This window comes from Anastrepha ludens, chromosome 2 (genome assembly GCF_028408465.1).
Source record: "Anastrepha ludens isolate Willacy chromosome 2, idAnaLude1.1, whole genome shotgun sequence".
Lineage (NCBI taxonomy): Eukaryota > Metazoa > Arthropoda > Insecta > Diptera > Tephritidae > Anastrepha > Anastrepha ludens.
In genome coordinates, this window is record NC_071498.1 from 37,691,003 (window position 1) to 37,705,779 (window position 14,777).

General features: G+C 37.9%; 1 protein-coding gene across 2 annotated transcripts in view; it reads right to left on the reverse strand.

The window, feature by feature from the left end:
* The window catches only part of LOC128868693 (acetylcholine receptor subunit beta-like 2), a 40,852-nt gene that overhangs the window by 23,368 nt on the left and 2,707 nt on the right, over positions 1-14,777 (reverse strand). For both annotated transcript variants that reach the window (XM_054111101.1, XM_054111093.1), the window contains exons 2-5: positions 13,141-13,334; positions 6,192-6,320; positions 5,692-5,877; positions 63-195 (exon numbers count right to left, since the gene is read on the reverse strand). In XM_054111101.1, the coding sequence (XP_053967076.1) occupies positions 63-195; positions 5,692-5,877; positions 6,192-6,320; positions 13,141-13,334 (642 nt within the window). The remainder of the gene's footprint in view (positions 1-62; positions 196-5,691; positions 5,878-6,191; positions 6,321-13,140; positions 13,335-14,777) is intronic.

The following is a 14,777-nucleotide window of genomic DNA, read 5'->3' on the forward strand; positions in this document are numbered from 1 at the left end:
TATTAAATTATCATATTTGGTTACTCATCGAAATCTGAAAAACTGAATATTCTTCGCATTACCAGAAAACGGTTCCAAAGTGTCTGGATAATATTCCTCATTCTTAGTTGCAGGAACTTCGAGTATGTCCCATTCGACCGATAAGTAAAATTCACTTAAATCAATTCCAATTTGCACTAGATTACTGCCAGGAACCTGTCGGGGAAAAAAAGCGAAGCAAAAAAGAGCTACAGTGATGTGCGATGAAGTAGCATCTTCATTAGAGAAAGTTTTCATAACCATTAATAACCATAACATAACCATTTGCATTTACATTTTTTTATTCACCATTTATTTATTGCGATTTGTTTAATAACATTAACAATATTTATATTTAAAACTAAGATACTCTACGAGACATGCATGGCAAACACCCAGTGATGCAACCTTTCCTCAATTTTTGCATGAGATCTATTGTTAATTTCTTCAACCTGTTAAATGAGATTGGTGGTAATTACTGTAGTTAGTGGGTTTGGGTACGATTGAAATCTTATTTTGGTGATGAGGAATGCATTTTGCTTTTTCAGCTATTGTGGGAACTTTGAGATCATTATAAATTAGAGATTTTGTGATATAGTATGGTGCATTTGCGGTCATTCTAAGAGTTCTCGATTGGAATCTTTGGAGTATTTCGATGTTTGAGTTAGCTGCGGCTCCCCAGAGTTGTATGCCATATGTCCATACTGGTTTTACGATAGCTGAGTATACATAGTGAGAGCTTATTTTCGAGGAATACATAAGAATTGGGATTTAACAGCTAATAAAGCCTTCGAAGTTTGATTCCTAGTGCCTTGCGTTTAGTAAAGATATGGGTTTGCCATGTCAGCTTGCATTGTGAGAGTCAAGATGCATTTCGAGATATTTTGTAACATTACTTTGGGGTATGATTGTGTTATTGAGCAAATTTTTGGGTTGGGTTGGGCAAAAATTTCGCTTGAGTGGCGGCCGCTGTAGCCGAATGGGTTGGTGCGTGATTACCATTCGGAATTCACAGAGAGAACGTTGGTTCGAATCTCGATAAAACACCAAAATTAAGAAAAAACATTTTTCTAATAGCAGTCGCCCCTCGACAGGCAATGGCAAACCTCCGAGTGTATTTCTGCCATGAAAGAGCTCCTCATAAAAACCATTTGCCGTTCGGATTCGGCTTGAAACTATAGGTCCATCCATTTGTGGAACAACACCAAAACGCACACCACAAATAGGGGGAGGAGCTCAGCCAAACACCCAAAAAGGGTGTTAGCGCCAATTATATATATATATATATACATATATATATATGTAAAGGTAACTTGAACAGATATTGTTTCATTTGATTTTATTTTCCAGTCTTTGAGCCATTGAGTTATTTTATCAAGTCCTTTTTGGAGTTTAAGAAAAGCCACATTCATGTCAATTGCGAGTAAGCCGGTGTCATCTGCAAAAGTTCCGACAAAAGTTTCCTCAGTAACTGGTAGATCGTGAGTGTAAAGCAAGTATAAGATGGGACCCATGATACTGCGTTGGGGTACCCAGCGAAACTTTCGCAGAGCAGAGATTATTCTTCATTTTGTTTTATATAAAAGATGTAATAATTTGTGGTACGAGTAGGTTTTATTTTGCAAAGTAAACCCTCATGCCAGACGCGGTCGAAGGCTTGAGATTTGTCGAGAAATGCAGCTGTGCAATACTTCTTCCGTTCAAATACTTTGTGAATATTATTTACGAGTCTATGTACTTGTTCGATGGTACCATGTGTTTCTCTGAAGCCGAATCGGTGATTTGGGGTGGATTTTTAGTCTTCAACTATAGGCATCATTCTTTTGAGAAATAGTGACTCCAAAACGTTTGAGGTAATAGGGAACAAGCTGATGGGTCGGTAATATTCCACTCTTGCTGCGCCTTGTCTGGATTTAAGAATCATTTTTATTTGTGCGACCTTCCGTTGAGGGGGAACAAACCCTCAATATTAGGCATTGTATACATGTGTGAGAAAAGATATTCCTTCTGCTGGGAGTTGCTTGAGTACTTCTCCAGTGATGAGATCATATCCGGAGGCCTTCATGGTTTTAATATTTTTTTTTCGCTTCTTTCACTTCGTTTTTTTGCATTTTTTTTATGGCTGGGTCCATCTAGTGGATGAGCTCCAGGGTGTCTTTAACTTTTTGAGCAGTACTTAGTGAGGGTTCGATATCATGGGAAGTCATACGTCATATAATTTTGAATGGAAAAATGAAGAATAAAGTAAAATCAAAAATAAAGTAAATTAAATTAGAGGATGCGGTTATCAAATGAAATATACTCGAAAGAGAGAAGAACAAAAGTAAGAGCATTAGGGTGACCTTAATTTGTGGCCATATTCATGTGATTTTGGATACCTTCTAGAAACGTAAGGTTATTAAAAAGACTAATAAATAAGGAGTTTTAACCCGATTGGAGAAGGTTTAAAGGTTCCGACTAGAATTTCAAGCTCCAAAATTGCTTTTTGGAAAAAATGTTTTTTTTTGTCATTTTAGAAAAAAAAATTCTTATTTTTTTGGATAATAACTTAGACTACACTTAGAAATGTTCGCTACTTGTGGATTTAATTTGAGTACGTACAGCGAATCAGTGAAAAATACCGCAGTATCATCAACAACTCTACTAGTTTTGGCGCTAGGGTAGTCCATTTCACTGACTCCCTTATTCGCTTTAAAAATACTTTTAAATCGCTATTTATCGCACGATTTTGGCCATCAGTAAGGTTGTGAAAACGTAAAATTCTAAGGCGCAGAAGAGTTGCACCTGTTTTTTTTTCTATATTATGTAAACTTATTTTAAAAAAATACTAGTTTTTCAAAGTTCAGGCTCAAGGCGGAACCTCTAAGTCTTATCCGATTGGCTTAATATTTTATGCTTAGTAGTTTTTTTCTGTAACATCATATTTCTAGAGGACGTTCCGAACAATGCCTGCGATTTCAGAAATAGCGGCCACCCAATAATTGACTTTTTATTTCAATATTGGAAAAGGGTGGTTGGTAACCAGTTAGGTTAGGTTCGGTTAGGTTGAAGCGGTTGTCCTGTGGGACACACTCAGGCTCATAGCCCATTTTGATACCGCATGGGAAGCTTGTCCCTATCACTCCTAAAACCAGTGTGTGCTTTTCAACAATTTTAAAATATCTCTGATTTCTGTAGAACTGAGATCTTCTAAGAATAGTAAACCTGCGTCTCAATAGAGCAGGACAGTGGCACAGTGGGTGCGAGATTGTCTCTTCCTCGTCCTCTTCTAAACAACTTCTACAGAAATCACCCATCCTTCGGACGTGTCTACCTATTAGGCAGTGCCCCGTTATGACTGAGATCATTGTGCTAAGACTGTTTTTATTTTGGCTTAGCAGAGATTCTGTGTGTTTAGCATTTAGAGTCGGCCACAGTTGACGGGCGATTTTGCAGGTGGCTTCATTACGCCATCTTTCGTTTGCTTTCTTTACAATTTCTTCAAGGATGAGTAGCTTACATGTTTGTAAGGGTATCCCTATGTCAATATCTATGTACTTATCAGTCAATTTAGTGCCGAGTCTCGCTGGTTCATCGGTTCTACAGTTACCCTCAATGTAGCGATGTCCAGGAACTCATGTTACCTTTAGGTGAAATGACTCAGCCATCTCGTTAAGAGATATGCGGCATTTCATGACAACCTTGGAGGTTGTCGACGGTTTTGTGAGGGATTTTATCGCCACTTGGCTATCAGTGAAAATGTAGATATCATTTCCGGATATCGCATCACACTGTATCAGTGTCGCAGCTTTTATTATTGCCGTCAGTTCAGCTTGACTGTAGTGTCCAGTAGTCGGGTAGCCGAAAACTGAAGGAGATCCCCAGATGTTAGGAATATACACCTCCGTCCACCCTACCCTCGAGCTTTGAGCCATCTGTGTATACATGGATGGGCTCGCCCTGTCTCACATCGTCCCCCCGTTCCCACTCTTCCCTTGAGGGTAGGAGGGTCGTAAACGATGTAATGGCAAGTATAGGCGAGAGTGCATAGTCCACAAGTCCGGGAAGTCCCAAAGTGCCAGCCAGGATTTTACCGTGACCATAATCCGTGTTTGACCACTTATTTAGAGTGTTCCTCCTTATTGCCGTACTGCGTGCGTTATATATTGCCTGCAGATTTACCGGAAGGAAGTTTAATGTCGCATATAATGCTTTCGAAGGTGTGGTTGACATGGCTCCGGTTATCAGAACAGATACTAGTCTTTGAACCTTGTCAAGTTTCTTAATGTTCTCACTCTTCTGAGGAGCATCCCACCATATTACAATTGGTATCCAGTTAGTTTCTTATAAAATTCTCTCATGTTGAATACGTTGATTTGGCTTTGGGTGTATTTTTAAAACGAAATCCTCCAAATATAGAAAAAAACACAATTCTATCGAACTAGGTCAGCCTAAACCTTCAACATTATTCCTTCGAAGCCCACTTTGTTGTGTGTTTTAATTTGTATCTTATAGAAGCACTTTCTGGCCGACATAAGGAACACATTCTACTATATGTGAAACATTCTTATGTAATTGTGTTTCCGCCCCCTTTTTTTACATATTTAATATTATAAGGGCAGAATACTCCTTTAATCAAGGAGTATTGCGCTTTTTCCTCATTTGCCGCTCAATACTCTTCTGTGCGAATTGCAGACTTTTTTTGTATTTGCTTGAGACAGCATGACTTTTCCTACTAAGAAACTCCTGCCCGTAACGTGCTTTCAGCCAACATTTTTCATTATAGAGGCATCAACGTCCAAACTTCTTCTTATTTTGTTCACAAAAGTGGGCTCTCTACCTTATTAGAGAATTCGCAATATTTGTAGACTTTTTCCTCCCATTCTCTCTCTCCATCTTATATTGGATGGCATTGTGGTAACGTAGACCCCATTGCCATGAGAAGAAGTATTCACCGTCTTTAATGTAATATGAATGTAAATATGTAAAATAATTTTTGAAATCAAGCGTGTTGGTGGAAAATCCTGCATTTACTTCAATCTTACTTTAAGTTAAACTTTTTTCAATTTTTTTTCTATTACGTGTCTTCATCTGCTATTCAACTATACGCGAAGGCTTTATTGGCTAGAAATGCATACTCCCTCGCTAGGTAACACCTCTGCAGTTTAGAGATCAAAATTTATAACAAAGCAAAGTAATAAAGAAAAAATCCAATCAAGCAAAGTTTAACTGGAACCTGTGGCAAACTCAAACAAAAAAAACCCCAGCAAAGGGAGCTTGACCACACTTCATGTTGTACTTTAAAAACACAACTGCACATTTTGCCAGCAAAAATGTATGTTTGTACATACCATATGCATGCTTGTGTTTTTATATTTATACACCCATACATATTTCAGCATATACAGAGGTACGCATGTGTGTACAGCTGTGGCGCATAAATTGCAATTGTGGTGCAAATGGATGAAAGTTTAAACGTATCCTAGGAGACATGTTCCGCAGACACGCACACATGTGCATTTGGAAATGAAACAACTTACAGAAAAAAACAAATAATTGGAATACGTGTATTTGTGTATGTAGTGGAACAAATGTTAAAAAGCCACAGTCAAAACAAAAAAGTATCCTAATTTTATAACTGCGGCTTCGGTTGCTATTTATTTGCAATATTTGCCCCCCTTCGTTTGCACTCACCTGGTCCAAATGTTTCAAATCCACTTGTGCGCCATTGTATGTCCATGAACCGAATTTCATGAAGCAGATTTGCTCATCGTACGGAAAATATTCGACATTCATTTCGCAGGATGACTTGTAGATAGCCGGCGGCTCCCAAAAGACCTCGCCGGTGAACTTTAGTGTTGCCTTTGTCATGAGTGTTACCTGAAAGAAGCACAAAAGTGTGCATGCACATACGCGTACAAGTACATACATATATATAGACACAAGCAAAATAGTAACTAAATTACATTACACACATTACACAATAATTTCGTATTATTTCATTATCATTTTTTTTTTTTTGAACGTGTAAATACAATATATTTTTGTGTTACACGTCACTTTGATGCTCATTTATCCATTTATTTTATTTATTTCCTCATTCTCAATTCCGCAACCATTTCTGTAGACTTTTTGTTGTTGTGTGTACTAGTGTTATTATTTGGTAATTGTTGTATGTTGCATTCATCACTCACCTCATAATTGCCATCCCAGTTGTTGTAGAGCACTATATCTGGCACCCAAATATGCTCGGATGGGACATAAAGTTGTTCAACACCACCATATTCATCGGGCTCCCAACGTAATTTATAATCAAACCAACGCTGTCGGCATGTTTTTACCAACAAAAGCATAAAAATAGATGTTAAAATTTCTTTTTCGGTGAAAATGTATTTATGGAAAAAATTTTACAGAGTGTTAATATATTTAGGTAACGGAAAATTTAATAAGAAATATCTTCTTTTTTTTTTCAAAATATCCATTCCCGTGTGTACTATTTTGTTTGGGTATTAGAAATTTCAGTTTTCCTTTTTTTTGTTCAAGATATTAAGAAATAAGAATTCCTTTTCCAGTTAATTTGTTTTGTCACCGAGTTTCTTGTTTTACGCCACCATGTGGCTGAGCTACTAGACCTAATCTAGTAGTAGTGAAATGAAATGAAATTTGAAACGGTCGAGCCAAGAAGCACCAAGAGATTTAGTGGCTCCTAAAACACTCAGGCTAAAAAGCCCATTGTATTTAAAGCTCTGGAAAGAGGGTAGATAGTCAAGGAGGGAAGGAGAAAAGTATCAGAGAAAGAGATAGGAAAGAATAGAGACAGAGATAGAGATAGTTAGTCCTGTGAGAATTTTCAAGATTCTTTGGCAAATCTGTAGATATCCGCCCGTTTTAGAGAACGAATACTACTCATTCTCATGCCATTAGAAGCCAAAACTCATAGCCGTGCTCTAGCAAAGGCAGAACAGTCACAGAGAAAGTGTTCAGAGCTATCCGCTTCCTCCAAGCACGACAGGCACATTGGGTCCTCAATGATTCCAATAGTGGTCATATCTGACCCCATGGGTTGCGTCCTGTAATGATACCGACCATCAACCGAACATCTTTCCTTCCAAGTTTTAGTACAAAGTTTGACAGTCTTCTGTTCGGATTTGTCACAAAACACTTTGCAGTTCTGCAGCGTTCTAGACCGGACCATCGCTCTTTTTGTAATAGGACTATGAATAAGTTCGTGCGGTTTTTTTTCGAAATTTGAAACTTTATTGACGTAAAATGGTTACAAATTTAATATTCAAAATATTGTCCATCGCTTACTACTACTTTTTCCCATCTTTCTGGCAACTCACGGATTCCCTTTGTGAAAAATTCGGTCGGTTTTGCCGCAATCCACGAATCGATCCATTTTTTGACTTCATCGTAATTACGGAAGTGCTGGTCAGCCAGGCCATGTTGCATCGATCGGAAGAGATAGTAATCGGATGGCGCAAGGTCTGGACTATACAGCGGGTGGGGTAGGACATCCCATTTGAGCGTTTCTAAGTATGTTTTGACCACTTGTGCAACATGTGGCCGAGCATTGTCATGTTGCAAAATAACTTTGTCGTGTCTATCGGCGTATTGCGGCCGTTTTTCTCGCAGTGCTCGGCTCAAACGCATCAATTGTCGTCGGTAGACATCCCCCGTAATCGTTTCATTCGGTTTCAGTAGCTCATAATACACAACACCCAGCTGGTCCCACCAGATACACAGCATAACCTTCAGGCCATGAATATTCTGCGCCGACGTCGATGTTGAAGCATGGCCAGGGTATCCATACGTTGCCCGACGTTTTGGATTGTCGTAATGGACCCACTTTTCATCGCCAGTCACAATTCGATGCAAAAAACCCTTTCTTTTGTGCCGTTGAAGCAGTTGTTCGCATGCCATAAAACGGCGTTCAACGTCTCTTGGCTTCAATTCATACGGCACCCAATGGCCTACCTTTCGGATCATTCCCATGGCTTTTAAACGTTTGGAAATGGTTGATTGATCAACTCCCAAAGTTTTTGCAACCTCTTCTTGCGTTTGAGCCGGATCTTGATCGAGCAATTCCTCCAATTCGGTATCCATGAACTTTGGCGGCGCACCCTCGCGTTCTTCGTCTTCCAAGCCAAAATCACCACTTTTAAAGCGTGCAAACCACTTCTGGCACGTTCGCTCAGATAGAGCATGCTCACCATAAACTTCCACCAAGATACGATGACTTTCGGCTGCTTTTTTCTTCATATTAAAATAATGAAGAAGAATTCCCCGCAAAAACACATTATTTGGCACGAAATTCGACATTTTCAAGTGTGGTAAAAATATTGTTGTTTACGCTTCAAATAAAAAACTTATACTGACGTTTGTGCCTTACGACAGTAGCTCTCCAATGAATGTTTGGAAATGTGGATCGATGGAATAATAATCAAGTTACGCCATCTGTTGTAAAACCGCACGAACTTATAAATAGACCTATTAGATTGCCTACATAATCGCTGATCCAATTCATGATTCCTGCGGAACTGATTCCGATTATTGGCTCTGGCCCTTGTGGAGAAACCGCTGATCCACGGTTGGGCAATTCATCGGCGATTTCGTTTCCTTGAACACCGGAGTGTCCAGGAACCCATATAAATACAAAGCTCTGCGGCATTGTTGAAAAATCCTCAATGTGCGATTCACCTTCAGTGAAACGTGTGTCTCCCAAGTCAGCTTCTTATCCAGCATTGTTTCTAGATATTTAACTTCATCGGAAAGACCAAGTGTCACACCTTTCAGTGTTGGACGACAGAGTCCATCCAATTTCCGTTTTCTCGTAAACAAGACTATGGTTGTTTTGTTCGGATTAACGGAAAGACCTTGTCTCTTGCACCAGTCATCGATTTTGTCCAGAATCCTCTGCACTTTCGTGCAAAGCCTCCTTAGGTATTTATCCGATGTTAGCGCACAGACATCGTCCACATATGCTTGGACATGAAAGCCGAGTTCCTGCATCTCCACTAGTAGAGAGTCTACGGCCAAGCACCATAGCAGCGGAGAAAGAACACCCCCTTGGGGACATCCTTGCTTGGTGCTGACGGTGATTTGTTCGTCACTGCTCCCACCAGCGGTTAACAGCCTCTCAGAGAGCATGGAATATAGCAATTTTACAATGGTTTGATTAACTCCGTGTCGTTCGGCAGAAGAACATATTGAGCCGAAAGTGGCATTATCAAAAGCCCCCTCAATGCCCACGAACACGCCCATTGTGTATTCGTCAGCTTCCAGCCCGGCTTCAATCTTGCTAACAAGATCGTGTAAGGCTGATTCACATGATTTTCCACTCTGGTAAGCGTGTTGATTTCTATTAAGTGGACTTCTTGGCAATACCCCCAGTCGAATATGTTTCTCCACCACTCGTTCCAGACTTTTCAACACGAATGATGTCAAACTGATTGGCCTAACACTTTTTGCTAAGGAATAGTCGTCTTTTCCTGGTTTCGGAATAAATACTATTCTTACGCGTCGCCATTGGGATGGTATATAAGTAGTAGTACTATTATTTTTATTGCAAATAAAAGTATTAAGAAAAAATATATATTATTTACAACGATTTTATGGCAACGGCCGTCTGCCGATTTATTTTTCGTGCAAATGTATTATCTGGTTTTCGGTTTTTATTAAGTAATCTCTGTATCTAGAGGTATATTTAATGAAACGCAAAAGTTTATCCCAATGATCATTTTGCCCATTGAGAATCTCAATCAGTTGTGAATCATTTAAGGTAAATTTTCCGGAAAAAACTTTTCTCTATTCTCTTAATAATAAATGTGCTATGTTTTCAAGCTCACCTAAATTACACATTGAGCAAGTTTTATTTTCTGTATCAAATCTGTTGTTATTTAAAATTACCATGTCACCTCTAGCCCTCATTATCCACGTGCCGATTCTAAGTCATATTTTTTAAAAATAAACCATCAAACGCGGAGATTTTCTACAATTGTGGAGATAAAGTCCGCATCGTTGGAAGATCTACGGCCATACCGAAACGATTTTTAGGCAGAGCCGGCTTGAGGATTACATTGAAGGGTACAAGATAGATATTGATGAATAATTAAATATTTTTGGAGAAAGATAAAAAACTGATTACTTTTTGAACACACCTCATATGTAGATTTGTTTTGTTATTTGTGTATTAATAACAATTAATATTGAAGATATGGAGAGTTTTGAAAATATTGCTCCACGTTGCATCGAAATTAAAAAAAGCAATAAATACCAAATACCACTTTATAAGAGCGTACAATTGTTGGCGTATGCCGATGCACAGTGGTCCGACCAGAAGGCGTTGGCGGACAAAATTCAAAAACTCATTTAATTAAGCTGAAAATATATATTTAGGGGTATTAAGGATCAGTGACGGAGAATCTGACCTTAGTTTTAGCAAATTTTAAATTCATTGAATGCTATAAATACATTTTTTCTTCCGTAATTAGCTGGTAAGTACATTTTTACATTTTTCACGACCCCAGAGAGTACCACGTGGAGGTTTACGGTAAGGTTATTCTCTCCTAATTTTTTTTTGTTTTTAGATTTTTTTTTATTTTAAATTTTTTTTTTTTTTTTTTTTTTTTGTATTTTTTTTTTTTTTATTTTTAATTTTTTAATTTTTTTTTGTTTTAGTTTTTAGTTTAATTTTTTTGGATATTTAGTTGTTTTTAGTTTTTAATTTTTTTTTATGATTCAGAATCCTCGGTTTCTCATGAGCTGATTTCTGAGGCTGGATCATTTTTATAATTTAAAAGCGCAAGAACCTTTTTTGAAAATGGTTTTGGCTTGTTTTTCGGAACCTTGGTTTTTGATATTATAACTACATCTGATGAACAAAGCAAAGCATTTAATAAATCTGTCATTGTGTCAGTTCTCGACATTTTTCGTGTATTGTTTTGTCTAAAATTTTTGAAATCCTTATTGCGTGCTTCCTGAGCCTCTTCGGAGAGTTGGCCAATAGGCAGCAAAGCATGTTTAATAATTAAACTCCCATGAATTAGTTAGTCTCTTAATGCTGATGGGGTCTGTGATGTCTTTTTCTGTCTTTTACACAAAATTGCATAAGCCATATGTAACGTTTTGCCTGCTGGTAAATGCACAAAAGCTACATTATTTTTAATTTGCGCAACTTTGCGCAACAGGTTTCAGTTTGAGATCATAGCTGAAATATGTGGCTACATCACTCATGTTGATTTCAAGTGGACCGGTGTGGACCACTCGAAAAAATGATCTTTAAAAAAAAATTTCGAAAAATTTTGAAATTTCAAAAAAAAAAATTGGATTTTGTACCACAACTTAAGAGAATTATTACTGTTTCCGTTAATATATTCAATTATCTTCTTTTTTTCAATATTTGGTTAACAATCAAATGGTAATATTTATTTGCAGACATGAAAATGAAACTCTTGTATGAAGTACGATTTGCATACAATTTCATGTTTAAAGTCAAAAAACTACAATGAAAAATTTTTTAAATTAAGTAATATTTTCAGGAAATCTGCTTTGAATATTTAAGAAAACATCTGCATTATCAAATTTTTATTTCAAAAATGTTGAAAAATTGAATTTTGTCCGGCCGCCGGACCACTGTGCGATGATATCGAAATCATAGGGCTTAACAACCGCGCTGTTAGTTCTGCCTTCTCCAAACTGGATAAAGCAAAGCGAATGGGTCTGGTGGTGAACGAGGACAAAACGAAGTACCTCCTGTCATCGAACAAACAGTCTGCGCACTCGCGTATCGGCGCCCACGTCACTGTTGACAGTTATGATTTCGAGGTTGTAAAGGACTTCGTATACTTAGGAACCAGCATTAACACCGATAACAATGTCAGCCTTGAAATCCAACGTAGAATCTCTCTTGCCAACAAGTGCTACTTTGGACTAAGTAGGCAAATGAGTAGTAAAGTCTTCTCTCGACGAACAAAACTAACACTCTACAAGGCTCCCATCATGCCCGTCCTAACGTATGGCGCTGAAGCGTGGACGATGACAATATCCGATGAAGCGACGCTTGGAGTGTTTGAGAGAAAGATTCTGCGTAAGATTTTTGGACCTTTGCACGTTGGCAACGGCGAATATCGCAGACGATGGAACGATGAGCTGCATGAGTTTTACGACCACATAGACATAGCGCAGCGAATAAAGATCCAGCGGCTATGTTGGCTGGGTCATGTCGTCCGAATGGATACAAACGCTTCGGCTCTGAAAGTATTCGATGCGGTAGCAGCTGGTGGTAGAGAGGAAGAGGAAGGCCTTTTCTACGTTGGAAAGATCAGGTGGACAAGGACTTGGCTTCACTTGGTGTGTCCAATTGGCGCCGGTTAGCACGAGAAAGAAACGACGCGCGCTTTGTTAAACTCTGCCAAAATCGCGTAAACGGTTATCGCGCCAATTAAAAAGAAGTAGGATAAATACCAAAATCAAAAGATGGTACAATTTCCTAATTAGTTTGATTTTCCTAATATCACACTACGTGGCGGCACGAAATTAATCATCATAATTTTGTTGATGAATAACTTTATTTTTACTTTTACGCGCTCCCTTGCTTGTCTGTTTGTATACTGAAGTTGTGCAATTCTAAAGTGCCAAATATGGTGGACTTACAACGTCATTTGCAAAAATTTTAAATCTTCCCATAAGATGACTAATACATACATACATGCATACATATACATATATACAAATGCACACGACAAGATTTAAAAGAATTTGATGCGTTTCACCCAAGGCCATTCTATACAAGGTGGTGTTGTTTTATCAATTGACTGGTGCCCAATTGTCAAAGTTAGAGTATTTGTATTTTCTGTCCCCCTTCTCCATTCAGCTGAAATTTAGCAATAGCCCACCAAATTATAATATTTGTAGAATCGATGTCACCTTTCATAGATTCGCCTTAGTTTTGCCTTGAAGATGAGCAGTGCGAACGGAGTGCATCAGTTTTTTTTATTTTTACCACATTTTTGTAATAAATATAAATTTCAGGAAAGCCTAAACAGCTAGTTTCCATTGTTTCCTTTGCCTTATTTACAAATTTTATTTACAACTAATTTTTAATAAATAAATAAACAAAAATTGTCGCATTTCCTTACTCACCTGCTTAACCCACAGATTTGTGGTCATCACTTGATTTCGCAAATTGACTTCAATGAGCTGAGACAACTTTAAGCCCAGCCATACTGTCAGTGTTTCTGTATTATTCACAACTGGCCGTATAAGGCGATTGTAATTGCTCAGCAAATCATCATAAAGGCGTTTCGTATCTGGATTCGCCTCAAAACTAATAGGAGCTAAAAATGGAGATATATATATATTTTATATTATTTGAAAAGTTATAAACTCAATTAAAAAATTTGAATTAACACTTGAGTGCGCTAAAGTGGTAATATGTTCCATGAAAACTTCACTTACAAATGAATAAGAAGAATGTACTCGTATACATAAAAATTTGAACACTTTAGGGACCAGTCAAATTGTTTTTGAAGTGAAACTTCTCAGGCGTCGATGGACGAGCGAGAAAGGAGAGTAAAATTTCAAGGCCATACAGCGTTTTGGGCATTTTCGTTCCGCGAGAGAGAAAAAAGATATAAGAGAGAGAGCTATACTTTATATAGTTATATCTTAGATACACTTTAGGCTATTTTTCCCAAGTTTTTCCTTGTGGTTGCTAATTTCTAGTGAGAAATAACACTGCCTACTTTTTGGCGCTTTCTTGTTGGTGCAAATTTGTAGAAAATATATTTTTGGTGCCTACTTTTTGGTGTCATATTTCCTTGGTGCCTATCCTTTGTGGCGTTTTTTGGTCCCAATTTTTTGGCGTTTTTTTTTTTTTGGTGCCTACTTATTGACGCTTATTTCCGTTTCCAGGCTAGTGCTTGTGCGTACTACATATAAAGTGCTATCCATTCCGGCGTCGGATTTGTTGGTATTGCCTTGCGGTAATTTGTGCCGTTGCTGCGGTCCTGGAATCGCTGCGTTTGTGCGGGTGATAAACGCTCGCAGTAGTGCGCGTTGTGGCCACGGTTTGTGTCCGGCGTTTACCTGCACCGCTTGTAAATTTTGTCTATTCGTATTCTCTGCAAATGTTGTGAATTTATTTAGATATATAGACTTTCTCACTCTCTCTCTCATTCTCTCTCGGGTCTCTCCCTCTTTCTTTGTCTGCCTTGAAAGTTTCACTTGTGTTATGTGTACTTAGCTTCACTTTTTTTTTAATTTTTTGTCAAAATTAAAAACATTGTCAGAACGACTCTTTCGTGGGAGAGTTAGTGGTTTCAATTGTTCCACAAAATCGTTAACTTTTACTCCTTCGAAAAAAATCAGGTTATAAATTTAAAACTTAATTAGGAAATACAAACTTTTAACTGAGAACGTAAAATGCTATGAAGATTTATGACTCTAAAACTCCTAAAAATTCAAATGCAATCTTACACTTTTTCTCTAATTATCAATACCACTACACATTTACGGGATATCCCAATGAAATATATCGCACCCTAAATACAAAAGGGTCACAACTCAAAATGTACTTCTACTCAAATATGAACGAGACGGTATCAATAAATCGGTCCGCGGATGACATATGGCAAAAATAAATTCTTTGTTTTTTGGTAGGACTGTTATAAGCTTACATGGCAAACTTCAGCGTGATATGTCACATAGTTTGTTTTCTGTGCTACTGTAAGCAAGTCAAGCTCGAGTGTGGAAAATTTTGAGTTGTGACCCTTTTGTAT